General features: G+C 33.5%; 3 protein-coding genes across 6 annotated transcripts; 2 read left to right on the top strand and 1 right to left on the bottom strand.

The window, feature by feature from the left end:
- Nucleotides 1–1,185: 1,185 nt before the first annotated feature.
- On the top strand, nucleotides 1,186–3,933 carry LOC110611864 (beta-amylase 1, chloroplastic). Its single transcript, XM_021752395.2, has 4 exons — nucleotides 1,186–2,135; nucleotides 2,408–2,618; nucleotides 2,754–2,864; nucleotides 2,944–3,933. The coding sequence occupies exons 1-4, from the start codon at nucleotides 1,513–1,515 to the stop codon at nucleotides 3,742–3,744; spliced, it is 1,746 nt and encodes a 581-aa protein (XP_021608087.1). The 5' UTR covers nucleotides 1,186–1,512; the 3' UTR covers nucleotides 3,745–3,933.
- Nucleotides 3,934–6,939: 3,006 nt separating this feature from the next.
- LOC110611164 lies at nucleotides 6,940–16,701 on the top strand. Of its 3 annotated transcripts, XM_021751317.2 has the most exons (19): nucleotides 6,941–7,385; nucleotides 7,608–7,666; nucleotides 7,926–8,007; nucleotides 8,249–8,316; nucleotides 8,419–8,488; nucleotides 8,887–8,968; nucleotides 9,197–9,261; nucleotides 10,350–11,342; nucleotides 11,474–11,536; nucleotides 11,632–11,678; nucleotides 12,605–12,650; nucleotides 12,763–12,842; nucleotides 13,174–13,287; nucleotides 13,404–13,485; nucleotides 13,991–14,116; nucleotides 14,953–15,033; nucleotides 16,003–16,128; nucleotides 16,297–16,393; nucleotides 16,478–16,701. In XM_021751317.2, the coding sequence occupies exons 1-18, from the start codon at nucleotides 7,080–7,082 to the stop codon at nucleotides 16,372–16,374; spliced, it is 2,568 nt and encodes an 855-aa protein (XP_021607009.1). In that variant the 5' UTR covers nucleotides 6,941–7,079; the 3' UTR covers nucleotides 16,375–16,393; nucleotides 16,478–16,701. The 3 variants fall into 3 exon arrangements, 2 of the variants coding, with proteins under 2 accessions (XP_021607009.1, XP_021607008.1); XR_002487323.2 differs by lacking the exons at nucleotides 16,297–16,393; nucleotides 16,478–16,701 and adding an exon at nucleotides 14,618–14,869 and having other exon boundaries at nucleotides 6,940–7,385; nucleotides 16,003–16,063; XM_021751316.2 differs by having other exon boundaries at nucleotides 16,297–16,701.
- Nucleotides 16,702–17,891: 1,190 nt separating this feature from the next.
- Nucleotides 17,892–19,180, bottom strand: LOC110610712 (inner centromere protein). Of its 2 annotated transcripts, none has more exons than XM_021750760.2 (2): nucleotides 18,522–19,180; nucleotides 17,892–18,223 (listed from the first exon to the last, which is right to left on the bottom strand). In XM_021750760.2, exons 1-2 carry the CDS (start codon nucleotides 19,123–19,125, stop codon nucleotides 17,973–17,975), a joined length of 855 nt encoding a protein of 284 aa, XP_021606452.1. In that variant the 5' UTR covers nucleotides 19,126–19,180; the 3' UTR covers nucleotides 17,892–17,972. The 2 variants fall into 2 exon arrangements, with proteins under 2 accessions (XP_021606452.1, XP_021606453.1); XM_021750761.2 differs by having other exon boundaries at nucleotides 18,525–19,180.
- Between the last annotated feature and the right edge of the window lie 6,769 nt (nucleotides 19,181–25,949).

Genomic DNA, 25,949 nt, shown 5'->3' with positions numbered 1-25,949 from the left:
TTATTTTTTAAAAAATATTTTTCTTCTTTTCTATAATTTAGAGCTTTATAAATAAATTTATTAAATATTTATTTTTAATTAAAGTTAAATAATAAAAAATAAATTATTTTGTTAAGAAATGTTATCTAAATATAAATTATCCTTTAGAATAAATGGAGTATAAATTTCTTTAAGGAAAAATTAACTTTTCATATTTAAAGTATAATATAATTAATATATTTATTTAACTATTTTTAAAATTTAAAATTTTATTTTTAATATTTAATTCTATTAAAATCTAAAATTTTTCATAAAAAATATTGTTTATAAACTGAATAACCTTTTTTAAAATTTAACGTTTTAATTTCCAGTCAATCATTACATTAATTTTAGTTATTAAATATTATAAAATATTTAAAATATTATTGATATAAAAAAATTAATTAATAATTTTTTTAATAATTTAAAAAAATAATTAATAAAATTTTTAAAATAATAAAATATTTAATCATAAAATTAACAGAACTATTAATTAATAAATTTTTTAAAATATTAAAAATATTTTAATATATTTTTAAAAATTATAAAACTAATTAATGAAGAAAATTATAAAAATTAAATAATAATTTTTTATTTTTTATTTTTTATAAAAATATTTTTAAAATTATATTTTAATTTTTTAATTAAATATTATTAACTTAACAAAATTTTTTAATTAAATAATTTTAAATTTTAACAAATTTAAACTTTAAAAATAAAATTTTAAATTTTAAAAATAAAAAAATATTAATTATACTATATTTCAAAATTTTCTTTTCTTTAATTACACTTTGCGAATCACACTAGTCATTCAAATAAAAAATCGATCCTCAATTAATCAATCAGAACCCGTAATTCACAATCAATGACCTATCCAGAGAGTAGGCGCATACGTGTCACGAAACGACAGATCATTGGACTATATAAACCACTCTATTTCGACACGTGTCAGTCCCCACCTCCTATCATCTGCTTCCTTAATCCTCTCGTAGATGTCAATATATCCTTACAAAACTTTCACAAATAAGACCACAAGTTTAACATGTCTTAAGCCACAAGAGCTGGACACGTGACTTCTCTCTTCCTCCCACGTCTCCGCTCGCTTCGTCCGCCTTCTATTAACTCAATTCCTCCTAAAATTAGACACAAAGCGCGATGTTCTCGAACCTTCACCCTCATTCCAATCCCACCGTCCATAGGAAGCGATCGTAGCCATCGCCTTCTCACTAGTGTTTCTTGACGCCACGTGTCGTCTCAACACGTGTCGCTGAGATGGGCTAATGTTATCCTTTCTTCCTCTCTATAAATGAAGCTCCCCCGCCTAATGGTCACCTCCTCCACATTCAAAATTTCCAAAGCTCACATTGTTGTGAGAGTTTTCTTTTCTGGAAGAAAAAGCTTGCGGAAATAAGCTTAGTTTTCTTTCATTTTTTTTTATATCACTTTATCTGGAAAAAAGGGGATAATTTTAAAAGAAAATTCTGTACAGAAATCATGGCTTTGAATATAACCCACCAGATTGGAGCACTCGTGGGAACTCCAATCTCAGTAGAACCGATCAGCACCACCGCAAGTGAATCTACGGCCACGGTCAGTGCTTCTGCGGTGTGGAAAACTCCTACGCTTATTCCACGGTCCAAAATTCAAAGAACAAATGGGGTTGAGCCAAAATCTCGGCTGGCGAGCCCTTGTCCGTTTCCAGTACAAAGCGGCATCCGAGCAGATCTTTCCGCAGCTTGCCACGCTTTTGCGATGGAGGAGATGACATTGGAGACCACAAAGGAGGGAGAGGAAGAGAGGATGTATAGAGAAGGTTCTGGGAAGGAGAAAGGGAAGGGAGTGCCTGTGTTCGTGATGATGCCGTTGGACAGCGTGACCATGGGCAACACTGTGAATCGGAGGAAGGCGATGAACGCCAGTTTACAGGCGTTGAAGAGCGCCGGAGTTGAAGGAATCATGATGGACGTATGGTGGGGATTGGTTGAGAGAGAAGCACCTGGGGTGTATAATTGGGGAGGGTATACTGAGCTTTTGGAGATGGCGAAGCGGCATGGGCTCAAGGTTCAGGCAGTCATGTCGTTTCACCAGTGTGGAGGAAACGTTGGCGACTCCTGCACGTACGTAATTTTTCTTTTCTTTTATTTTTTTTTTTCATTATTACTTTTTCGTGGGCCTTTCGTTTCTGATCCATATGCCCCTGTTTTCAAACTCTGACACGGAGGCGTGTAGAATGGAAAAGAGATTGGGTGGCGTGCAAAACTTAAGCGAGTGTAGATTATTGAAAAAGTTCATGTCTTTCGTTTGTTTGTTTCCTGGGTTTGAAAATGACCCATGGGAAAATTTTGTTTCTTCCAGTTATGATGATTATTGATTATTTTCTTGCGTGCAGTATCCCATTGCCCAAGTGGGTTGTGGAGGAGATTGACAACGATCCAAATCTTGCATACACGGATCAGTGGGGAAGAAGGAATTATGAATATGTATCTCTAGGCTGTGATACCCTTCCGGTCCTTAAGGGGCGAACGCCCGTGCAATGCTACTCCGATTTCATGCGAGCATTCAGAGACAACTTCAGAAACCTTCTCGGTGATACCGTTGTGGTAATTATTCATCATTGTTCTATTAACCCTTTTAGTTTGTAGGTGCAATGAATCTTTGGATTTTTGGTGAAGGGTACGTAGTACAAATTTAAAGGAGGTTATATCTCTCAAGTGTCAAAAATTTGTATGATTCAGGAAATTCAAGTGGGAATGGGTCCAGCAGGCGAGCTTCGCTATCCCTCATACCCAGAACAGAATGGAACATGGAAATTTCCAGGAATTGGAGCCTTCCAATGTTATGATAAGGTACTTACAATTCTTTTCACCTTTTGATTTGCAATTGTCAATTTTCTGTTTCTAACTTAATATGTGCAACACAATGCAGTATATGCTTAGCAGCCTGAAAGCTGCAGCTGAAGCAGTTGGCCAGCCAGAATGGGGTAGCACAGGTCCTACTGATGCTGGTCACTATAACAATTGGCCAGAAGATACCCAATTTTTCCGTAAAGAAAATGGTGGTTGGACTTATCCTTATGGTGAATTTTTCCTTAGTTGGTACTCTCAGATGCTCCTCGACCATGGTGAGAGGATACTTTCATCAGCCAAGGCCATCCTTGAGAACACTGCCGTAAAGATTTCAGTAAAGGTTGCAGGAATTCACTGGCACTATGGGACACGGTCCCATGCCCCAGAGCTTACTGCTGGGTATTATAACACAAGATTTCGGGACGGTTACCTTCCTATTGCACAAATGTTAGGACGCCATGGTGCAGTTTTCAACTTCACTTGTATTGAGATGCATGACCACGAGCAGCCACAGGACGCCCTTTGCTCACCGGAGAAGCTTGTCATGCAGGTGGCTTTGGCAACTCAGGAAGCACAAGTTCCACTCGCTGGAGAAAATGCCCTTCCCCGATATGATGACTACGCACATGAGCAAATCTTGCGGGCAGCTTCACTGAACATTGATGAGAATTCTGGTGAGAGAGAAATGTGTGCATTTACATACTTGAGGATGAGTCCCCATTTATTCCAGGAAGATAACTGGAGACGATTCGTAGCATTTGTGAAGAAGATGAAGGAAGGGAAGAATGCAGAACGGTGTCGGGAGGAGGTTGAACGGGAAGCTGAGCATTTTGTGCATATAAGTCAGCCTTTAGTTCAGGACGCTGCAGTGGCTCTCTAATTCAATAAGGATTTGGTTAACTTGCAAGCTTTGTTTCACAGCGAGGCAACCGACTCTTTTAGCTTTGTTATAGCTGCCTTTTTAATGCTGTAGCAATAGACATTTGCTCCTAGTGATGTTGTACCAGAAAAGTGAATTCAGGAAATATGCTGTTAGTATACAAATGTTAGTAAATTCTTTTCCTTTTTCTTTTTTTTCTTGCAATAGCTTTATTGCTCTCCTAATGAATTTGCTTAATGTAAAATTAAATGAGTTGAATAAATAATCCATATAAAAAAAGCCAATCTACCTTGATCATGTCAAACAACCATTTCTAAAATTGAAAAGCTACTAAAAACAGAGTTTAGCAAGTAAAAGGGAGAATATAATTTTAGAAAAACTCCATTAGTTTCACTGGCTCCCTCAACATGCAAACTCTTTCAATACCAATTTAGAAAGCTTGAAAACAAACACAGGGAAGAAAAACACAACAATTGATCAAAATGATGGATCTCCAACTATAATAAAAATCAAATATAATCCTCACCCGAAATAGGAAGATAGAAAAATCTCATATTTAAATCGTGCTATTGATAATTTCCACTAGTGGAGGATAGGATTCATGAGTGGGCTCTGGCATTTGATGCTGCTCTCAAAAAGCACCTGCCTTTCTTGACTTCGTAAAAAAGTAAGATCTACGATCTTGTGCCGTACTGAAAAACATATATAAAAGAAAAAAAAAAGCAGGATCATCATGTTTAGTTTCCAGAAATTAATTTGATCACGTGACGATTTGATTTTTTAATTCCTTGGCAAAATCTTCACTAGTTTAAAGGTCTATTAGCTAAAAAAAAAATAATAAATTTATTATTTTATATTTATAATTTAAATTTTTAATTTTAAATTTATTATAATTATAATAATTTTTTAAATTAATTTTAATCAAATTTAAATTAAATTATACAATATACTAAATATTATTATTTTTATCACATAAATAATTTAATTAATTAGAATTAAATCTTAATTAAAATTTTAAACTCTTAATACATAAATAATTTATAAATTTAAAAATTAAAAATTTTTTAATCTAAAATTAAAATTGTAAATTAAAAATATAAAAATCCGTTGAATAGGTTTAGTTTTATTTTTATTTTTTTTTTCAAAATGAAAAAAAGAGAAAGAAAATGGACTATAAATCAGCTGTTATTTAAATCGTGCTATTGATAATTTCCACAAGTGGAGGTTGGGATTCATGAGTGGGCTCTGGCATTTGCTGCTGCTGTGAAAAAGCACCTGCCTTTCTTGACTTCGTAAAGACGTAAGATCTAAGATCTTGTGCCCTACTGAAAAATATATATAAAAAAAGGCAGGATCATTTAGTTTCCAAAAATTAATTTGATCACGTGCAATTCATGGGTGAAAGACGATTTGATTTTATAATTTTTTGGTGCAGAATCCAGAAGGAAAGTTGTGAATAGGGATGTAAATGAGTAGAGTATCGTAAAATTGAGAGTAATTCGAACCTGATTATATATTTAATTTTCGAAATCGTACTAAATTTGTTTAATATTTTAATTTTATTATTCAAACCCGTACCAAATCCGTTTAACAATACCCCTTCAATACCCGAACTCGATTTTTTAAATTCAATTCAATGACAAAAACTAGCAAATAAACTACTTAATATTTGCACAACCCAGCAAACTCAGCAGTAAAAGGAGAAATGTTCAATGACAAGAACCAGCAACTCAGCAGCAACCCAGTAAATAATGATTTATAACCAGATAATTAGATTAATTGTTCATAAATTCTAAAAATCAATCCAGCAACCCCAGCGGAACCCCAGCAGACCCCAGCAGACCCCAGCAGACCCCAGCAGACCCAGCAGACCCCAGCAGACCCCAGCAGACCCCAGCAGACCCCAGCAGACCCAGCATTAGAAGGAGTTGATTACAAACCTGAAGAAATTTCAGTCAAATTACAAACCTGAAGAAATTTCAGTCAAAGGAGATGTCGCCGACAACTATTAGGGAGAGGTAAGGATCCAGCGTCAGTGAAGTGGGGGAGAGAAGCGTCAATTGAAAAGAGTAGATGTCACCGACTGGAAGAGAGAAGGAGATATCGCCTATGCCGACCGGGGAGAGGGAAGAGTTGTCTCCGGGAAGTGGGAGATGTCGCCGCTGGAGAGAGAGAATGAGCTGATTGGGGAGAGAGAAGATTTATCGTCGACTGGGGAGAGAAAGGAGACGTGCCGGCACTCGTTAGTGAAGTGGGGGAGAGAGGCCTTGACTGGAAAGTGGGAGATGTCGCCGACTGGACAGAGAAGGAGATATCGCACTGTGGAGAAAAAAGATTTATCGGGGAGAGAAAAGAGACGTCGCCGGTGCCGACTGGGTTACTGGCAGTCGTCAGTGAAGTGGAGGAGAAGCGTCGACGAAGAGAGGAAAGGGACGCAAGGGAGAGAGACGCCGACGGAGAGAGGAAAGAGTAAAATGAAAAAGAAAATTATGATTAGTTTTGTTAATATAGGTAATTGGGTTCGAGTAACAGGTATCCGATTACCTAATTCCGAATTCTACCCGAATTCGAAACGGGTAAAAATTTTTTAAATTCGAATCCGCCCAAATCCGTTTTATAAAAATTCAAATCCGTCCTAATAGGGTTTGGGCGGATCGGATATCCGTAAAAACTCGCCCGCCTGACATCCCTAGTTGTGAAAGCCGGAAAGTCACGTGCGGAATGGGTATGAGCGTTCTGTTCTCCGTTATGCCAACTTAAAGCATGGGGACGTGACTTCCGTAACGGTTGAGGAATTGGGAGATTGTAACAGCTAGAAGAACATATACTACACTAGATTGGAACTATCCTTGGTGTAGCATCAATCTATTCCTACATAAATCTATTCTATGCTTTGGATAATGATCATGATGAGGATCAATATGGCAAGCATTAATTTAAATATTTTTTTATAAATTTATGCAATAAATTGAATAATTTCAAACGATAAATGTTTAATTTTCTATTCACTAAAAGTATTAAATTTCAAAATAATTTTATATATTATATATTCAGTAAATCAAATAATAAGGAATGTATTACAAGCTTCTTGATTTCAAAAAATAAAAATAAAAATAAAAATAAAAATAAAAATAAAAATAAAAATAAAAATAAAAATAAAAATAAATAGAATCCACAAATTTCTCAAAGCTTCTTCGTTGCTGCGTGCACGTTCTTCGCGCTAAAAACACATTCAGACAAAAATTTCTCCACACACCTAATTAGCGATAAACCACTGGCTACTACCATCATCGCTGCGCATAGCACCAAACAACCCTCTTCCACTATCGCAAGCCATGGCTTCTCTGCAAGCGAGTCCTCCATTCCGTTGCCATTTCAGTTCTCCTTCTCTTAGAAATCGGAATTTTACCTTTTACCGGCGGTTTCCGGCCTCTTTTGCACGCAATGTTAGGGTTTTTGCATTTAGGGGGAAGAGTCGTCTAGGCAGAGATGGAGTTTACTCGATTGGTTGCCCTTGCAAAGCGAGTATTGCTGCAATTGAGAAGGCTTCAGTTGAGGAAGAGAATGAGCGGCCTCCTTTCGATATCAATCTCGCTGTTGTTCTTGCTGGTTTCGCTTTTGAAGCATATACAAGTCCCCCTGTAATTCATTCTCCTGCCTCTATACTGTGTCTCGCTTTATGTTTGAGAAATGTTAACACACAAAAAAAATGTTGAGCTTTTCATTTTTCTCCCCCCTCTCTCCTTCTTGTTTTTTTTTTCCTTCTTTTTCTTTTGGGGATGAATTTAAGATGATGGGATTAGTAGCGTTTTCAAATTAGCAAAAATTTGATTGTTGTTGTTTTGGGGATTTGTTTTGTTCAGGAAAAGTTCGGCAGGCGTGAGGTTGATGCTGCAGGTTGTAAGACTGTGTACCTCTCAGAGTATGTAGACAATTTGATTTTAACACATAAGGCTTAGAAATTAGTCGTTCTCTTTGATGTTCTAGAGTAGATGCATCGACCTTTTCCTTTTACTATCTATTGTTAGTTTGCTACTGTTCTACGACTAACTATATGTTCAATGCAGCAACTGATGCGTGGACGTACAGGTTTATATGCTTGGAAGCAAATAATAATGTCAAACAGGGAATTAAGTTACACTTTTGGTAACCATTTAATAATGTCTTCTATATGTTTGCAGGACATTTGTACGTGAGATATATGACGGCCAGTTGTTCATAAAACTGAAAAGGGGTTTCGATTTACCTGCAATGGATCCATGGGTGCGTGATTCAATTACCCCTTTCTGCATTTAGGACTAGGAGTTCTTATTTGTGTGCACACAGTACATGCATGTGCGCACATACACTCTCTCTCCTAATGCTTTGGAGATTTTGATTGGCTCAGAATCCAAGCACCTTTTTCTCTCAATGGCCATTATTTCAAACTTTGCTTGAATATTTAAATTCAGCCATTCTGCTCCAATTTTTTGTCTTGTTTATTCAACTTCTGATGTTCTTCCAGGGAACAAGTGATCCATATGTGGTCATGCAATTGGATGGGCAAGTTGTCAAAAGCAACATTAAGTGGGGGTACGCTATTTTGCAATATGAAACTAAATAATATGTTCTGAAAGTTGCCCAGCAACTAATAGCAACTACTAAGTTTTTAAATATATAATTGAATGGTTTCAGGAAAAAGGAGCCAACTTGGAATGAGGACTTCACTTTCAATATTAAGCAGCATCAAATAAAAAATCTTCAGGTCAATACTTGCTCTCATTCAATTTCAGTATCTAGTTTTATTTCTCATGTGGAAGCGACTTATGCTACACTTCAAGTTCCAATATTTTACTCCACATTTCTTTCTAGGTGGCACAGAATTAACATGATTCTTGTAATAAATTATGTGCTGGGCATGTCTTCTGAATCCTGATAAGTTATCTGCATTTGTCATATTCATCTCACCACTTCTCCTAGTTTATTACTGCGACTGCTATGCTAGCATACAACTGACAATTTTGGTGATTGATTGTTGTATTTAACAATCTAAAATATCTACAATCAGTTGTTAAGCTTTAGAAAATGATGTGTTCAAAATAAAATATTATTGCAGTTATTTACAATTGCAGCTAATCTCTGACATGCAATAGTGAACTTCAGGTTGCTGCTTGGGATGCAAATCTTGTAACTCCACATAAACGCATGGGTAATGCAGTCATTGGTGTGGAATATCTCTGTGATGGTGAGGATTCAGTGAAAGATGCATATAAGATGCACACATATTGATGCTTTGAAATTGATGAATCATGTTTAACCATATAATCAGTCATGTGGTTTCTGTATTTTATCGATGCACTAGCTAAACTTTGGGTTTCATTCTGTAAACAATTTTGCTGTTAAAATGAGCTAGTGTAGATAACAGTGACTGTTGTTCTTTTTCTAAAAGTTCTACAAAAAAATGTTTTGATAGGGAACTTACATGAGATGCTGGTGGAATTGGAAGGGATGGGTGGTGGTGGAAAGTTGCAGTTGGAGGTAAGTGCTTGTAGCAAAAGTAGAAGTTACTGATGTTATTGGGCAAAAGAATGCTCCAATGCCTTATTTCTTGTTGAATTTGGTATACGCCTACTATCTCTAGTTGGCTGGCACAGCAAGTATTTTGTTATGTAATAGAGAATTAACCGTGGGCAGATTCTTGCAAGCTTGAGATTCCCTTTAATTGTGGCTCTGACTTTGATACTGGTTCTATTATTTCACACATGTATTTTGACATGGATGGAGAAGTGGGTAACTTGTATGCGGTACCATTGATTTTCTGCTTGGAGATTCTCTGAATTCAAGGTATTTCTTCTTTTGTGCTTTTTTGACTTCTGCAATGCACTCTTGTTTCAGTTCTATTTTCACCTAGGTGCTTGCTTATCATGTTAAAATGTGATTTTAAATTTAATTGTGGTTGTTTTAACTTTAAAACATGCATCCTATTGTGTGTTTTGGGACCTTATGTGATTTTTATGTTTTGTAATTGCAGAGACTATAGCATACCTGAGTGGAAGCTAGGTGAGAAGGAATGGGGTCTCTAGGAAAAATGGCAATCTTATGTTGATGAAAAGAGAAATAGTGGAATGCAATAGACAACTAGTAAAACAACAGTTATGATGGACCAATGAGGGTAAATCATGTTGGTGAAGTGGATGTTTGCCAAACAAGACACTTTGGAGTGAAATTTTTTTCTAAAATCTAATGGATGGATTGCCATGAGACTTTCTGTTAGTTGTAATGATGGATCCAGCTGGTTAATTTCCTTTCTATGATCTTGTAAGTTTCTGTCAAACAAGCCCCACTTCCGTCTTCAGAACACATCATTATGAAAAATGTTATGAGGGAATCTGTTGGGAGTAAAGAGGATATAGCAACAAATGTAACTCAATGCCTTATGGCATGTAGAAACTTTTTTCGTGCTCTAAATTTCCATGCTCTCGGCTGCTGCAGGATGTTCTTTTTATGTCGAGCTCTCTTAACTGCTATGGATACATTTGTTCAGCAAAATTTTGACTTCACACTGAACTGCATGTTATTCAATAGTTCTAATTACTTATACTTGGTAGCTACTGTTGAGGTTTCAGGTTAAGTATAAAAGTTTTGGTGAAATTGAAGAAGAAAAGAAGCGGTGGAGGCTCCCCCTGGTCTCAGAATTTCTTCAGAGAAATGGTTTTGATTCTGCATTAAAAAAGCTTGTTGGCTCTGAAACTGTGCCAGCACGTCAATTTGTAGAATATGCTTTTGGACAATTGAAGTCATTCAATGGTGCATACCTTTCAAAGGATCTATCTTCAAACAGTGATGGTTCAGAAGTTGCAGGGAATCCCAGCAGTTCTTTAGCGTCAGATATTCCTTCACAAACAGAGAACATTTCAGAAACCTCTTTGAATGAAACAACTACCAGCCAGGAGAGTAATTTAGAGTTGTTCCACACTGATAATGGTGACTTAGATAATGGACACTCAACAGAATTGGGGGCAAAAGCTGGTGAAACTATGCAATCAAATAAGCATTTTTGGAAGAACTTTGCTGAACTTATCAACCAAAATATAGTTCAGAAACACGGTCTCCCTGTTTCCATGGAACTCAAGTGGGATGGATTTGACTTACTGAACAAAATTGGATTGCAGTCACAAAAGATTGCTGAAGCAGGTTATATTGAATCTGGACTTGCTACACCACAAGTTCAGGATGCTGAAAGTGATAAAGCAAGTGGCCCACATACCATTGGCCCAATTAAGGCTTCACTTCCAGATATAAAAAAGGCGACAGATGATTTACTAAGGCAAACTGATGCTGTCTTGGGGGCATTCATGGTTTTGACAGCAGCAATTTCTAAATTAAACAAAGAAGCACAATCAGGAAAGAGTTCTGATGATAGTGAGAAGTTCATTAGCTCCCTCAATGTGTCTGAATTGGATGAAAAGAAAGCTGAGGAGATGAGAACGCTTTTTTCAACCGCCGAAACTGCAATGGAGGCTTGGGCAATGCTTGCTACTTCACTGGGTCGTCCGAGTTTTATTAAGTCTGAATTTGAGAAAATATGCTTTTTAGATAATCCATCCACAGATACCCAGGTCAGCTTTTTATCATCAGGAAAAAAGGAAAAAAAAGGAAAAACTTATTTCTTTCATATCTTTCAACTTATTATTTGAGTTGAAAACAGAATGATTATGCTCCATTGACCACTAAGTTTATAAAACCGCAGGTAGCCATCTGGCGTGATTCTGCACGGCGAAGATTGGTAATTGCTTTCAGGGGGACAGAACAAGTACGTCATATCTTCTTACTCTTGAAGTGAGGTTATCTGCCTTATCAATTTTATGGGCTTATCAATTTCATTTGCTTATTTGCCAACTTTTCCAGGCTAAATGGAAGGACTTGCGAACAGATTTAATGCTTGTTCCTGCTGGGTAATGTCAGATATCTAGCCTAATCTCATAATTTCTTGCATGTGCAGATTATTTAAATTGTTGAATGTTTTCCAATGTTTTTCAGTTAGTATTTATAACTCATTATCATTATATTCCCTGAAATTGTGCTTTGCTAATGTGCAGAGATGGATTGTGCCTATATAACTGAATTTAAAATTTCTGATTTGGTATTAGCTAAAACCCTGTTTAGCTAGAAGGAAAAAAGAGGAGAGAGCAATGAGGGGGAAATGGGGTTGTGGGGGCCCACATCTGATATGGAAATGGATATGGGCTTAACTCATCCCATACCCCAAGTTCTTATAAAAGGGCATATCACCGACTTACTTAACACCTCTCCTCACGCCTAGGCCAACACCTGGAGCGTGAAACACTTATTGGAGGTTTTTCAGTTAGGGAGGTTTTGATACCGGGATAAGAAATATGGACCTGGGCCTAGCTCATCCTCAAAATATCCATCTCAGGAAGGAGAATTTCCCAAGTCTAAGGGGCACATTACCCACATACCTAACCAATATGGGATATTTAACAACAGCTCAAGAAACAATGTTGTGGAACCTTGCCCCTTTTTCCCATCCCCCAACCCCATTTTCCTCTCTCCCCTAACAAAGCCTTATTGTATTAAAATAAATATGAAAAATGTAACGGGCTTTCAATTTGGCAATATCTGACAAAGTAATTGCATAACAGCCCCAGGGATAATGGATGAATACAACTGCCATGCCAGATTATTTATTATGAAATACATTGCATATTGCATGTAAACATTATATATTTGTGTATAATTTTCTTGCCTAGGGCTTGGGAAGCAATTCAACTGCACTATGTTTCCTCAAAAATTTTGTTAGCTGATTTATCCTTATTATGATTCTTTTTATTTAACGCTAACTTCTATTCCACATGTGTAGCCTAAATCCTGAAAGAATTGGTGGGGATTTTAAGCAAGAAATCCAGGTTTGCACCCATTGAATTGGTTATTATTTGGAGAATATTTATAATATGCATAGCATTAATAGAAAATATTATCAACTTTTATGATTTAGTTGATATTGCTTAACCTTTTCAGGTTCATAGTGGTTTTCTAAGTGCCTATGATTCAGTCAGGATAAGGATCATCTCCATCATTAAATTGGCAATTGGTTATGTGTAAGTTGAACCAATACAAGTTCCTCGCCTTAGTGCGCAGAGTACATGCATAGAAACAAGTGCATTAAATGCCATTATTTAATGTAGTTTTCTAACAATGCAAAAATATACTAAATGGCTGATCCTTTTTGTTTGAAGAACATCTAGTTTATTGCTAAACAGAACAGCCTGAAGATTATTGTGACATTTGCATATAAAGGAATCATAACTTCGCTCTCCCCCCCCCCCCCCCCTTCTTTTCCTCCTCTCTTTCTTTTTGCTTTTCAAGCTAAGGCATTAATATTTTCAGTTGTAACATAGTTATTTTTTTCTTTCTAATTTTTGTTGACAGTGATGATGGAGCTGAACCACCAGTCAAATGGCATGTTTATGTTACTGGTCATAGTTTGGGTGGTGCATTAGCTACCCTTCTTGCTCTTGAACTTTCTTCAAGTCAGCTATCAAAGTGAGTTCTCTCTCCTTTTACACACTGGGTTCTGGTTAAGTGCAATGAAATTAAGCACTTCTCTATTACATGCGAATTATATATTTATATCAATGCTATTTCATTGAGTGCCTTAGGCATGGTGCAATTTCTGTGACTATGTATAACTTTGGATCTCCTAGAGTTGGTAACAGAAGATTTGCAGAAGTTTATAATCAGGTAATGGGCAATTTTATTATAATTAAGTTGATTTCATTAATTAGAGTTATGTCTTCATTTCTGAAATTTTTAAGGGTCCAATAATTTCAATAAATTTTAGGAGGTTGAAAAATGCTAGGGATGTGGTTCATTGCAAAAAAGAATACTGTCCGTGTTAAATCTTCGTAATTCTTATATATATATGTATATATATGTGTGTGTGTGTATAAATATATATATGACATAGGAGTTCTATATCATCTTTAAATTTTGCTAAGAGCTATTGTTATTGGATGTTATCTTATCTTTTAGTCGCACGTAAGTTAAATTATTAATATGATATCAGTAGCAGGATTTATAAATTAGTCCTCTCTTATCCAGTTAAAAAAAATTATCCCTGTACATATATATATTTATGGTTGATTATATAAATTTCAAATGTTTGTATAGGAATTGCTTTTCTCATCTTGATTTCTTAAAGTCCTAAGAAGAGTGTCCGAGTGACATTTAATGCTCACATTTGCAGAAAGTCAAGGACAGCTGGAGAGTTGTGAACCACAGAGATATCATACCGACTGTTCCTCGATTGATGGGCTATTGCCATGTGGCTCAGCCGGTTTATTTAGCAGCTGGAGAGCTAAATGAAGTTTTGGTGAGGCATCTTTTAATTGTTGATTTCTTTTTTCTGAATATCTAAGGCTGTGAAATTAAGTTCTGCTGTTTCCTCTTGATGTTCATTTTGAATGTACCATTTACACTGACCTGTATCTTTCATTGATTGAAGATATGGTCTTGGTAGATTTAAGATTTAACTGTTAACTTGCAGTGCTAATGGCTTAACTTTACTGCTAATATGAGAGGCTTTTAGATATATCTTAAATATAAGCCAACTGCCCTTGTGTCACTGTGCATCAGGTTATGTTAATTATTTGTCTGGACCCTGACATAATTGAAGAATCATAAATCATAAAAGGAAAAATATTTTATATTTTCTCTTACCTTTTCCCCCCGAAGTTGTTTTTTCTGTTCTGAAATTGCATCATCCATCATGGATTATCTGATCATGATTTCATAAGTTAAGTAGGATTAGCAGTCTGGAAATCAATGAAAATTTAAAGTTCTGTTTGGTTTAAATTTATGCTTTGTTTTTCAGTCTGTCTGTTAGGTTTGTATATCAGTGTTAAAGCTTAGGAGTTATCGTTCACAATTGATTACACGCTCGGTGTCTGCCAAAGGGCCCGACAGCCACATTTGGTTTCCTTCTTACAGTAATAATTATCTTAGCAAAAAGAACTGACCACTTCCATATCCAAAGGTTTTTGTGTCATTATTACTTATTCTTTGACCATGATTCACATTACTGTGAAGTTACAATTCAAGGCACATGGATGGTGGAAAAGAAATGGTAACTGTAATGTATGTAGTTTCCATTTCCAAATTATTTGATGATTGCAACTATTTATTGGTTCAGTAAATTTTTCCGTTCAGGGAAACCTAGAACTTTCAAAAGATGGTTACCCAGTTGATGTGGTTGGAGAGTCTACACCGGATGTGCTCGTCCAAGAATTTGTATGTTTCTTTCACTTGTCATGCTTTTGTTATTTTCAGTTTGTATATCTTAATCATTCACTTGGTTAACCTGGGGGGCCAAATTTAGGAAATACAAACAAGTTTAATCCTATATAATTAATTTTCCATTTAGGAACTAATAACTGACTCGAATTTACTTTCAGTGGTTAAGTTGCTTTAGGTCTCATCTTTCCGTTTGGCACTATGTTGGAGCTTCTCTATTTATTATAAACATAATGTTCTAAGATATACCAATGCTAGAATACATAAACGGGAGAATTTATGGGAGTCAAAAGGAACCTTGTAGCTGTGAGAATCTCCATAAACTTGTGTTGGTGGTGTTCTTTCATCGATCAACTTAGTTTTGGTGCTATGATGCTGAAATACATTTTTTTCCTTCCTTGCTCTGTTTTTCCCTTCTAATCTGTTCTGTATGTGCTATTGGATCCACTGTTGCCAAGTCTCTTTCAACTCTGCCCATAAGTAGAACGCCAGTAACTTGAGGCTTTGATTTAACCTTCAGTTGCCTTTGCATGTCATAATATGCATGTATGAGCAATTACAGTAATCTATTTGAGAAAATAAGAACGAAGATCGCGATTGTGAATGTTTAATCATACGTTAATACGCCCACTTAACATGTCAGAATAAATGCTGACAATGGCTCTTTTGGATTATCATTGACAATCTGCTTAGCTATGTTTCATGATATATAGCCTCAATATGGTAGCTCAAAAATTCAATGCCTAGTTTGTGAGCATTAGTCTCCGAGTATTATGAATTTGTGAACATATATGAATGGATAAGAGTTATTGGGATTGATATGAGGAATGGGTAGCTTGGAGTTATATGGAAGGACTTCGGTAAAGGGTATATTCTGGGGGGTTATTCTATTTGTCTTAGTTTTTACTGTAGTCATAGATATGTGTTAATCCAACAAATTCTTATCCGACTGGTCTTTTCATACAGATGAAAGGTGAGAAGGAACTCATTGAAAAAATATTGCAAACTGAGATAAATATATTTCGTGCAATTCGAGATGGTACTGCACTCATGCAGCACATGGAGGATTTCTATTATATCACATTGCTAGAGGTACAGTCATTTAGTTGAATGATTAAACATTACATTTGTCTGCCCTTCTCTGTTTCCCTTGACTGTTGATGTGATAAGCAAAGCAAACCAGGGTAGTTTTGCTGAGTATTGGTTCATGGATTATATTTACCTATGAAATTATTCTCAACATTTGTGGCTTTTTTTCAGAATGTGAGATCAAGTTACCAGACAGCTAGAAATACAAGGCTAGAAAGCAAAGAACAAGACAGCGCATCGATCATCTAAAAACGCCAACATTTGAATGGTAACAGCCAAAGCTTATCTACTTTTCTATACTTCTCACAGAATAAATTCTCTGCACTTCTCATGCGGGCTCCATAAACTGCAGCTCCTGTTGGAAGCCCATGAAAAAGTTTACTTGTACAGACAGAAGAAAGAAAAGAAATTGTACTTGTACAGTGTTTTTTTTTTTTTTAATCTCAATTATCATTATGAGATGGTAAACTTTGTAGACAAGATATTCTTCACCTGTTCAGTAGCATGGTACCCAATGTTAAGGGGACCACAAAGTATTCTAAATATGAAAAGACATCACTCATAAGATTCTCATTCTGTTATTGGTCTCAATGTCTGTACGTCGTCTATTCTCCTTCTGGTCATGGTTTCATTGTCTGTGCTTCATTTCATTTGCACCAGAGGACTTTGCATCGCATTTAGCGTTTGGTAAGCATCAAACCATTTCAGATGCAATGTATGTGGGTGTTCCATAATTTCTTGTGCTACGTATTGCTTCTTTTTTCCTTTCTTTCTTTCTTTCTTTCTTTTGGCTAAAGATAAATTTTATAGATTTTAATTAGAAGGTCCGAATATGCTCAAACTTAAACCTGGAGATGGAGAAGGAAATTGAAGACCGAATCAGTAAAGTGAAGCTTCCCCTGTCCAGAGGGCCGGGGAATCTGACGGTCCAACAGTTCAAGGGTCTGAAAGAACCTAGAAATGAAAGAAAATGAGTATAGATGGAGGCTGTAGTAGCTGTCACTTCAATTAGTGTAATTGAATAACCGTGGTAGCAACAAATCTTGCTTTATTCAGCTCGACTAAACTTGGGGGTCGGTGTGTCTTAATTCTGATAAAAAAAATAAAAGAAAAAGACTCAGATTCGGTATGCAGGTATATTGTGGTATGGAAAAAGTATATTGTTGTATGAAGAAAATGTATTGTGGTATGAAGAAAAAAAAATCTGAGAATCGTGGTTGCTAGTAAACTGGACCAAGTTTATGATAAGAGTGAAAAGTCGAACTTGAATTTCTCGTTCAACAAATGCTCCAATATTATGGAAGTGAAAAATGTTAGAAATCTATTTTCGCATGTACCTTACCACAAGGGAAAACGTTTATTATTTGGCAATACATCGGATCCGGATCCAGTTGCATAGAAACGTCTAGTATATGTTGACTTTTTTGTGAATAAGAAATTCTTAACTTGTTTCTCTCCTCTCAATCTCTCTCTCTTCTCAAGGAAAACACCAGGGAAAATTGGAATATCCTGGAAAGTATTTTATCAAGCAATATTTTGTGGGACTAACTCGGACTCTCAAGCTAGACTGATTGCAAGTTAAATATTTCATCAGAAGCAAAGTCAAATGAAGAGTAGTAGAATATCAATCTGGGTCTACACAAATCTTGCATGGTGTCCCACATTTTCTTGTCTTTTCTCCTAGAGTCTAATACCTCATATTTATTAATCCTTACAGTATTTTCCAAAGTTGTTGCATTGGACTGGCAAGCAATTATAGCAATGGCTAGAGTTAGGAGATTTTGCTTCACTGAAACTTTAATAGCCATACATACAATCTACCAGAAAATAGAATTTTACTTAAAATTTTAAACTTTTCTAGGCTGTTTCACAAGTGTCAACTTGGGTTTGCTGAGATCAAAGCTTGGATCTTTTTTACTGCTCATGATTCTCAAACTCTGCCTCAGTATATCAACCTCTCTTGCTCTCTTGTACTCTTCATGCTCCACTAAAGCTAATCTTGCTTTCAGCTCTTCAATGATTTCCTCCTTAGCTTTCACTTCCATCTTTAGTTCTTCAATCATGTCTTCTTCCTCTGCTTTCCAATATAGTCCATCCCCTAGTAAAGAAAAACAAAAATTATCAACCTAATTATCAATAATGCTCATGATTAGCTATTCATTGAACTAGTTAGTTGCAAAAATAATGTCAAATCCACATTTTGGTATTATCTGCAAATCTTTCTGCTGTGAGATGACAATATGACATGAAATAAAGTGGATCTACAGTGCATGTTCACTGTCATTTTCTTGTGAAAATTTCCAGGAATTGGTGAATAATCTATGAGCTTGTGCATGAAGATGATCTATGCAACTATTTGAATGATTGCTGTGCAAAAGAAAAAGAAAGAGATGCACCACGATGAGTTCTCTGAATGAGATCATCTAACTCAGTCTTGATAGTAAGATACAGCTTCTTCCATTTATCAACAGCTTCATCTCTCCACACTCTCTCTTCCCTCATTTGCTCCACCAAGAAGCTAGAATTCAGACCTGAAAACGACCAATTCTTCTCATTTTTCTCTTCCACTAACCCATCTTCCATTTCTCTAATCTTCTCTTCTTTCTCTTCCAACATCTTTCTCAACCTCTTCACTTCCTCTTTAAGCTTCTTTCTCTCTTGCTTCCACTCAGCTTCCTTAAATGTAAAAACCACCATGTCTCTCTCATAAGCTCTGGTCTCTTTCTCTCTTTCACACAGTATAGCCTTGATTTCATCTTGGAGAAGCCTGACCTTTTCAGCCAACCCTCTAAGGTCTTTCTCACATTGGTTGCTGCTCTGTTTCTTGCCGCCGAAACAATCCATAAGCAGCAGCTTCCTTTTTTCCTCTTTGCGCTTGTTGGTCTCACTCATAAATGGAGGTGAATCTTGAATTGTAGATTGATATAGGGAAGAGAGAAAAGAGAAAGAGGAAGAGATATGGTGGGGTTTTGGGTTAGAAAGGAAGTGTGTGAATGACATAAATTCTTTGCATAGGCTCCTCCATCAATGAAGAAATGCTCCTTCCTCAAAATCCACATATTATGCGTATATATATACACGCGCGCTTCAAATGCATACTCTAAACTTTTTATTATTTAAATAAAAAAAATATTTAATACTTCAATTCATATTAAATATAATAATTAACAATATTATCTATTATAACTTATCAATTTTTTAATACCATTGATGCCACGGGAATTCAAATTTTAAACCTTTTGCTATTGACTTAACTTTTATTTTTTTATGAAAATTCGGTTTTCTTTTTAATAAATTACTATGTCTAATTATTTTAATTTTTATGAATTAAACGTTTAATAAATTATGATGTTAATTAAAAATTCAGTATTATATATATTTAGCCATATGTACATATACACCATAGGAATTATTGAAGCTAACATGAATAATTGAAGTCCTAAAACATGCCCGTGAAGAGAAGTGTCTATGTCTAATGTCTAATGTCCAACTTACGTACAAAAATATTCACATGCATTATTTTTGGAGAAACATATGCCTAAATTTCACATCTCCATTATTAACCTATGCTATGCATCTTGTTCCTACCGAGCTTCCTCCATATTCTTAGTATCTTAGTCTTACCGAACTTTTTTAGACATGTTAAAATATGAAATTTAATAATATATTATAAACTATATACTATATTTATAATCACGGATTTAATTCCGCACTGAATTGGTGAAGGGTGTAGGGTGAAACCTTCATTTGAATTTGAGAGTTCAAAACTATTTTATTTTTTTATATATTTTTTAAATATATAAATATGTAATATTTTTTTAATATATTTTTATTGAAGGGAAATAAGAAAATTTAACTTCAACATATATCGTTAAATTGGTCAATCATTATGTGTTATTTATTTATTTTTATTTATTTTTTAAATTGTGTACGTATTTGAATTATGTAATTATTTGATTTTTAACCTATTACTACCAAATAATTAATCATTTCTAATAAATACAATATTAAACTTGTTAATATTCACTTAAAAGTATATTTTATATTATTTATTACTTATTTTACATTTGTAACATAAAAAATTATATAATATTGGCTAAATTCTATCAATTTGAAATTAACCAATTAAAGAGCTAAATTAAAATTTAAATCTATTGAATAATTAAATTTATAAAAATCATACCAATAAACTATAATTTAATTATTTATTTTTATCAATAACTTATCAAAAAGTGAAAAATTATCTCACTTATTATTTAACATACTTTATATTTTATTGATTATATTCTAATTATTTTTTACAAAATAATAAATTAAGTTACTCTTTTTAACCTATATTATATATATAGGGGTGAGCAGTATTCGGTTCAAATCGAAAAAATTGATCGAATGGAACCGATTTAAATATTTAATTCGGTTTTTTATACATTTCGGTTCGATTCGATTTTTAATTTCAGAAATTTCAGTTATTTCGGTTCGATTTTAATCAGAAAAAAATCAAAAACAACTGAACCGAACTGATTAGTGATAATAATATATTTTTTTTAATAATATAGAGAAATTAAATTATATTAAGATTAAAATATTTTAATTAAATTTTAAAATATTAAAAATAAAGTGTAAAAATAAAAAAATTATTAAAAATTGAAACCGATCAAACCGAACCAAATCGGTTCGGTTCGATTTTTATAAACACTAAAATTTTGGTTTTCGGTTTATTCGGTTCGATTTGATTTTGAACCGAACCGACCGAATGCTCACCCCTAATTACATATAAAAAAAGGCAAATTTTTATTGTAATTTCTTTATATATATTATTAAGGAAAATTTACAATTTAGTCTCCAAATATTGTCATTATTAACAAGTCAGTCTTTACATTTTAAAAAATCTATTAAAATATTTTTCTTTCTTATCGTTAACAAAATAGTCATTCCATCTATTTTTACTATTAAAAATATAAAAAAATACCAAATTACCATCTTCTTCTCCTCTCCTCGTCCTTGTCCTCCTATTCTTCTTCTTCTTCTTCTTACCCTCTTCTTCTCCTCCTCTTCCTCTTCCCTCCTCTTCGTCCTCGTCCTCTTTCTTCTTTTTTTTTTTTGAGGAGAAGAAGTGTCTATTTCGTTGACGAAAAGAAACGATAAAAACGTTTTAATAGATATGAGAAAAGATAAAAATATTTCAATAAATTTTTGAAAATATAGAGACTGACTTGTTAATAATAATAATATTCAAGGACTAAATAAAAAATTTTATTTGAGGGCAAAATTAGATTTTAAAAATTTTCTCATTCATCTTTTATTTATTTTTAACAAAAAAAGACGAACTATTTCGTTCATGAAAAAAAAAATAAAAAATATTTTAATAAATTTTTAAAAATATAGAGACTGACTTGTTAATAATGGCAATACTCAAAATATATATAGTAAATCTCCCCATTAGGTTATCTTATAGACATTTAAGCAGTAAAAATAGCGGTTTTGGTAGTTAGAGAAATGGCAATTCTCATTCATAGACAAGGGAAATTGTCTCCTTGGTAGTTGTTAGTTAGTGACCTACCTATCAGTATTTTTACAAACATTTCTACGTGACATTCTAATATATTAAATACTGAAAATAAAAATTGCATCTTTTTAACTTTTAAGAAAGGTTTTAGATCTTAAAGAAGAAGAAGAAAGAAAGGTTCTAGCCTATACCTCAAACAAATAAATAAATTTGTCTTCTATTCTGTCAGATACTTCACCTCTAAACAAAAATAATATTAGCATCAGAGTTACTCCAACTCTTATGCTGCACTATGCAAAAATCCAACGTCATGGATCAGTATCAGACACTTCCAAAGCACATTCACTTGCAGAAGACATTTTTTCTTTGGTGCCAAACAAAATCCATAACAAATACGTACAAATATACATTTATAACTACAATATCTACATGTCTTTGGATTCGCTGTCTGAAAGGGACTTTCGGAATTGTGTGTATAAAAACATGGGGTCCACCCTGCATTAAATTTGACACCTATAACTTTGTTATTTTTCATGCAGTAGCTGTAATGGGTTGATTGATGGTACATTCTAATTTTATGCAACGAATGATAGTGCTTGGAAAATATTATCTCTTCTTGTAATCATGGTGGTTCCTTCTCATCACATGTTCTTCTTTGAGTCATCACTTGCATTTGTTTTCTAAAATGTTTATTTTACAAAAATTAGGTCATTTAAGTTAAAAAGATACTTAAGATTGTTAGTTAGTGTCTTCTTATAAAGTTGGTCACCAACTGAAACTGTGTTAATTATGTTTAATTTTAGATTATATATAAAAGTTTAAATGTCTCATTTAGAGCAGTTGGTAACTTAATTGGTTGATATTCAATAAATGTATAAATTTAAGGACTACCCCACACTAGTAAGAGCTTTATGAGTCTAGGGTAGGAGCCCAGCCAAGTCCATAAAATTTGTTGCCCAAGCCCAGGCCCAGCCCATGGATTACAATTTAATATTCAACATTCCATTTCACTCATCAGGACTGCCCTGGATTCTCTTCCTCCTGGCATCTGCTCCTTCACTGTAACATGATGCTTCTTATATGTTTGTTTATATTTTTGTTTTTTATTTAAAATAGAAATGGAGGAGTCGAACCTTTGACATGACACTTTTTATATTTGAAATTATTTATTGTAGTTATCTATTCAACTTATTAAACAAAAATATTATTATAATTTAATAATTGATTACTTTTTCTAATAATTTTCCATTTCTTTTCAATAATATATCAAAAGTTATCAACCATAATGTCTATCATAAAATGTTATTAAACTCATAATTCAAACCGACAAATATCTACGTACCCCATGGCCACGGGATGCTTCTATTTTTGCAAAATCCAACGGCTGATATCACCAAAGCGGATCTGCAAATGGAATCCCAAGCCATTGATTAGAAAGCCTTGTATCAGACGAGTGGGGCCTATTTAACACGTCATCCAATGCTACAAGACAAGGAGAAGTCTGTTAGAACAAGGGGAATGGGGCTCCGGGTCAACCGGAGACGTTTTTTGTTACCTGATTGTGGGAACGCGTATCAAGATATAAAATCGTCGCCGTTCGTTCTGATTACGTGGCAATTATTAGCGGACAGGGATTGTTCATTTAATAAATTATTTGATCACTCAAATGCCCTCGGCTTCATCAGATATTACAAATATGCCATCATTTTGTTATTTCGAAAGTAAAAAACCAAATAACTTTTACCTATGTTTAGAATCATGAATCTTATATAAACTTAATTAAATTAATTTTTTTATAAAACTTTTATTGAAAATAAAAAAATAAAAAATTTACACTCCGAGACTTAACCTGGTGGAAAGTGCAAAGTGCATCCTGATAGACCTGAGAGATCTAAGGTTCGACTCCCCCAATCCCTTATTTCAAAAAAAATAAAAAATAAAAAATTTTTAATTTATAAATTATAGATAAAATTATAAATAATTTTATAAAAATTTATTTAATTTTTTTATAAAATCATTTATGACAAATAAAAAAATAAATTTTAATTAAATATATTTGTAATTGAGTTAAACTCATAAATGCAATCATAATTTGGTTCAACACGATAGTTTTTTTATTGAAAAAATTATTTATTTTAAATAAATAAGAATGATTAGAATATATTGAATTAGAAAACAAAATAGTTGTTATTATTTGAAATTACTAAAATTAGTCAATATTTCTTTTAATTTATAATTTTTATCTATTTTATTTTTAAAAAAAATTAAAGAATATATTTATTTTAATTAAACAATAGTTTTTTATTAAAAATAAAAAAAATTATGAAACTGAAAAAGAATATGCGTGTATGAATAAAAAAGGAAAAGAAAATAACTAAGATAAAAAAAAACAAGACACTTTCTCTCGTTGATCCAAAATAGAGAAAATAAAAGGAAATAATTTTCTTTTTATTTTTTTCAATATTTTTCTATCCGAAAATAAAGGTAGTCCACAACTTTTTATTTTATTTTATAGTTTATTAATTTGAGTGTATAAGTTACTGCCATAAATATTTACAGACTCGTATTCTCTTCTTTGCAAATTTAGTTAATCACGATATAATTTTATTTTCTTATTTGCAAGTTTAATTAATTATAATATAATTTTATTTTTAGCCCTTTTAGGTATATAATAAAAAATTATTTATTTTAATATTTTATTAACTACTGGCTAATAATTAAAATAAATAATGGCAGTGACCAACATTTTTAATATTGTTTTAAAGATGAAAATAATTTCAAGTATTAATTTGTAATTTTAATTTTTCAACTCATATACATTTAAAAAAAAATCAACACATATAGTCTTAAAAAAAGAATGATTTTCTTAAAACAAATAAAGATTATACTAATAGATAAATGAAAAATTATAACACCTCACCCTCATAAGATAATTTGTTAATTTGAAAATAGAAATAATTTCATTTTCATCCTTATACTTATCTACCGGGACACTAGCTTTTTTCGCTTTTTAATTTATGAATACATATTTCTAATATTAATTAATTGGAATCCTCACTTTAATTACTTACACCTTGATAACCTCCAGATCTTTCCTAACTCAGGAATAAGGTCGGGTCCAAAAGAAGGTCACAAGTCCAAAACCCATCAGATCATACACTCGAGAGGCGGCTCGACTTCACGAGCCTGGGCCGGCAACCCAGGATGATCCGGATCAGATATGAGCACAAGCCCCATAAGGGAGTAGGCCCAATCACTCACCAGCCTTACCCGCATGCGCTCTGGAGAGCATTAAATGGCCGTTACGCATGGAGCAGGTGCCTGACACGCCCGTACGTACGGGCCTGAGTAACAAGGACAGGAAGCACTATATACCGGAGGGTCTTCTCTTGCAAGGGGTATCTTCTTCTTTTTCTTCTCCTGCTTGGACTCCATTTTTATTTTATTTGCAACTCTTGTCTAAGAACATGACTCTTATTCAGGAAACCTGACTTGACTTGAACGTCGGAGGGTCTCCGCCGAGGCATCCCCAATGGACCTCTGACTCCTTTTCCCTTGATTTATAGGTCATTTCCTCAAAAAAAAAAAAATATAGAGAGACCCATTTGACAGACCCATCAGAGAGCTCAAAAAGGAATCAAATCCATATAACAGGGGACGAGGGAAAACCCGATCTATCGGATATGGAGCACAGGTAGATTTAGAGTTATCACACGTTAACTTTTATTGTTTTTTATATAAAATATTAAATATTTATTTAAATTTTAACACCAGTGTTTTAGGTCTGATAATGGTCCTTAATTTTTATTGAGCATTGGCTTTATTTTAGTAATGTTTTTTTAATGCAAAAATAAATAAATAAACTTATAGTATGCATTTGTACTTATTCAATTATATTGACTAATCAAATCAACTAAAATTGATATTTCTTTTTAATAATTGGATTTCTAATTTTAGGTTTGGTTATTGTGATTTTAAATTTTTATTTTCTATTTTCAATTCAATCACATCTAATTTGACTAACTAATTAATTGAATTGGTCAAATTTTATCAATTAATATATAAATTTCACTTTACTAATAATCATAATCATAATAATAATAATACCATCATTTATAGTTGAAGAAAATTATAAACTAACATGGATTCAAACTCAAAAATATTTATTTATATAATTAAATTTTAATATAATTACACGTATTTAACAAAAATTATATTTAAAATTTTTATTATTTAAATATATATTTTATTTGCAGAATTAAAATACTTCATAAACTTATTTCATAAAAATTTTCAATCATAAATACTAAAGTATTAG

The sequence above is a fragment of the Manihot esculenta genome, chromosome 3, assembly GCF_001659605.2.
Source record: "Manihot esculenta cultivar AM560-2 chromosome 3, M.esculenta_v8, whole genome shotgun sequence".
NCBI lineage: Eukaryota > Viridiplantae > Streptophyta > Magnoliopsida > Malpighiales > Euphorbiaceae > Manihot > Manihot esculenta.
Note: the sequence above shows the minus strand (reverse complement) of the source record. Positions and strands in the feature narration are given on the sequence as shown.

Excerpts from the sequence above, each read along its gene's own strand:
- LOC110611164 (XM_021751317.2), top strand. The coding sequence starts at position 7,080 with ATGGCTTCTCTGCAAGCGAGTCCTCCATTCCGTTGCCATTTCAGTTCT. Across the intron at positions 9,262-10,349 it reads GTGGAAAGTTGCAGTTGGAG|GTTAAGTATAAAAGTTTTGG; the intron begins GTAAGTGCTTGT and ends TTGAGGTTTCAG. Across the intron at positions 11,679-12,604 it reads TTAATGCTTGTTCCTGCTGG|CCTAAATCCTGAAAGAATTG; the intron begins GTAATGTCAGAT and ends CCACATGTGTAG.
- LOC110610712 (XM_021750760.2), bottom strand. The coding sequence starts at position 19,125 with ATGTCATTCACACACTTCCTTTCTAACCCAAAACCCCACCATATCTCT. Across the intron at positions 18,224-18,521 it reads CATTCAGAGAACTCATCGTG|GGGATGGACTATATTGGAAA; the intron begins GTGCATCTCTTT and ends TTTCTTTACTAG.
- LOC110611864 (XM_021752395.2), top strand. The coding sequence starts at position 1,513 with ATGGCTTTGAATATAACCCACCAGATTGGAGCACTCGTGGGAACTCCA. Across the intron at positions 2,619-2,753 it reads TTCTCGGTGATACCGTTGTG|GAAATTCAAGTGGGAATGGG; the intron begins GTAATTATTCAT and ends TGTATGATTCAG. Across the intron at positions 2,865-2,943 it reads CCTTCCAATGTTATGATAAG|TATATGCTTAGCAGCCTGAA; the intron begins GTACTTACAATT and ends AACACAATGCAG.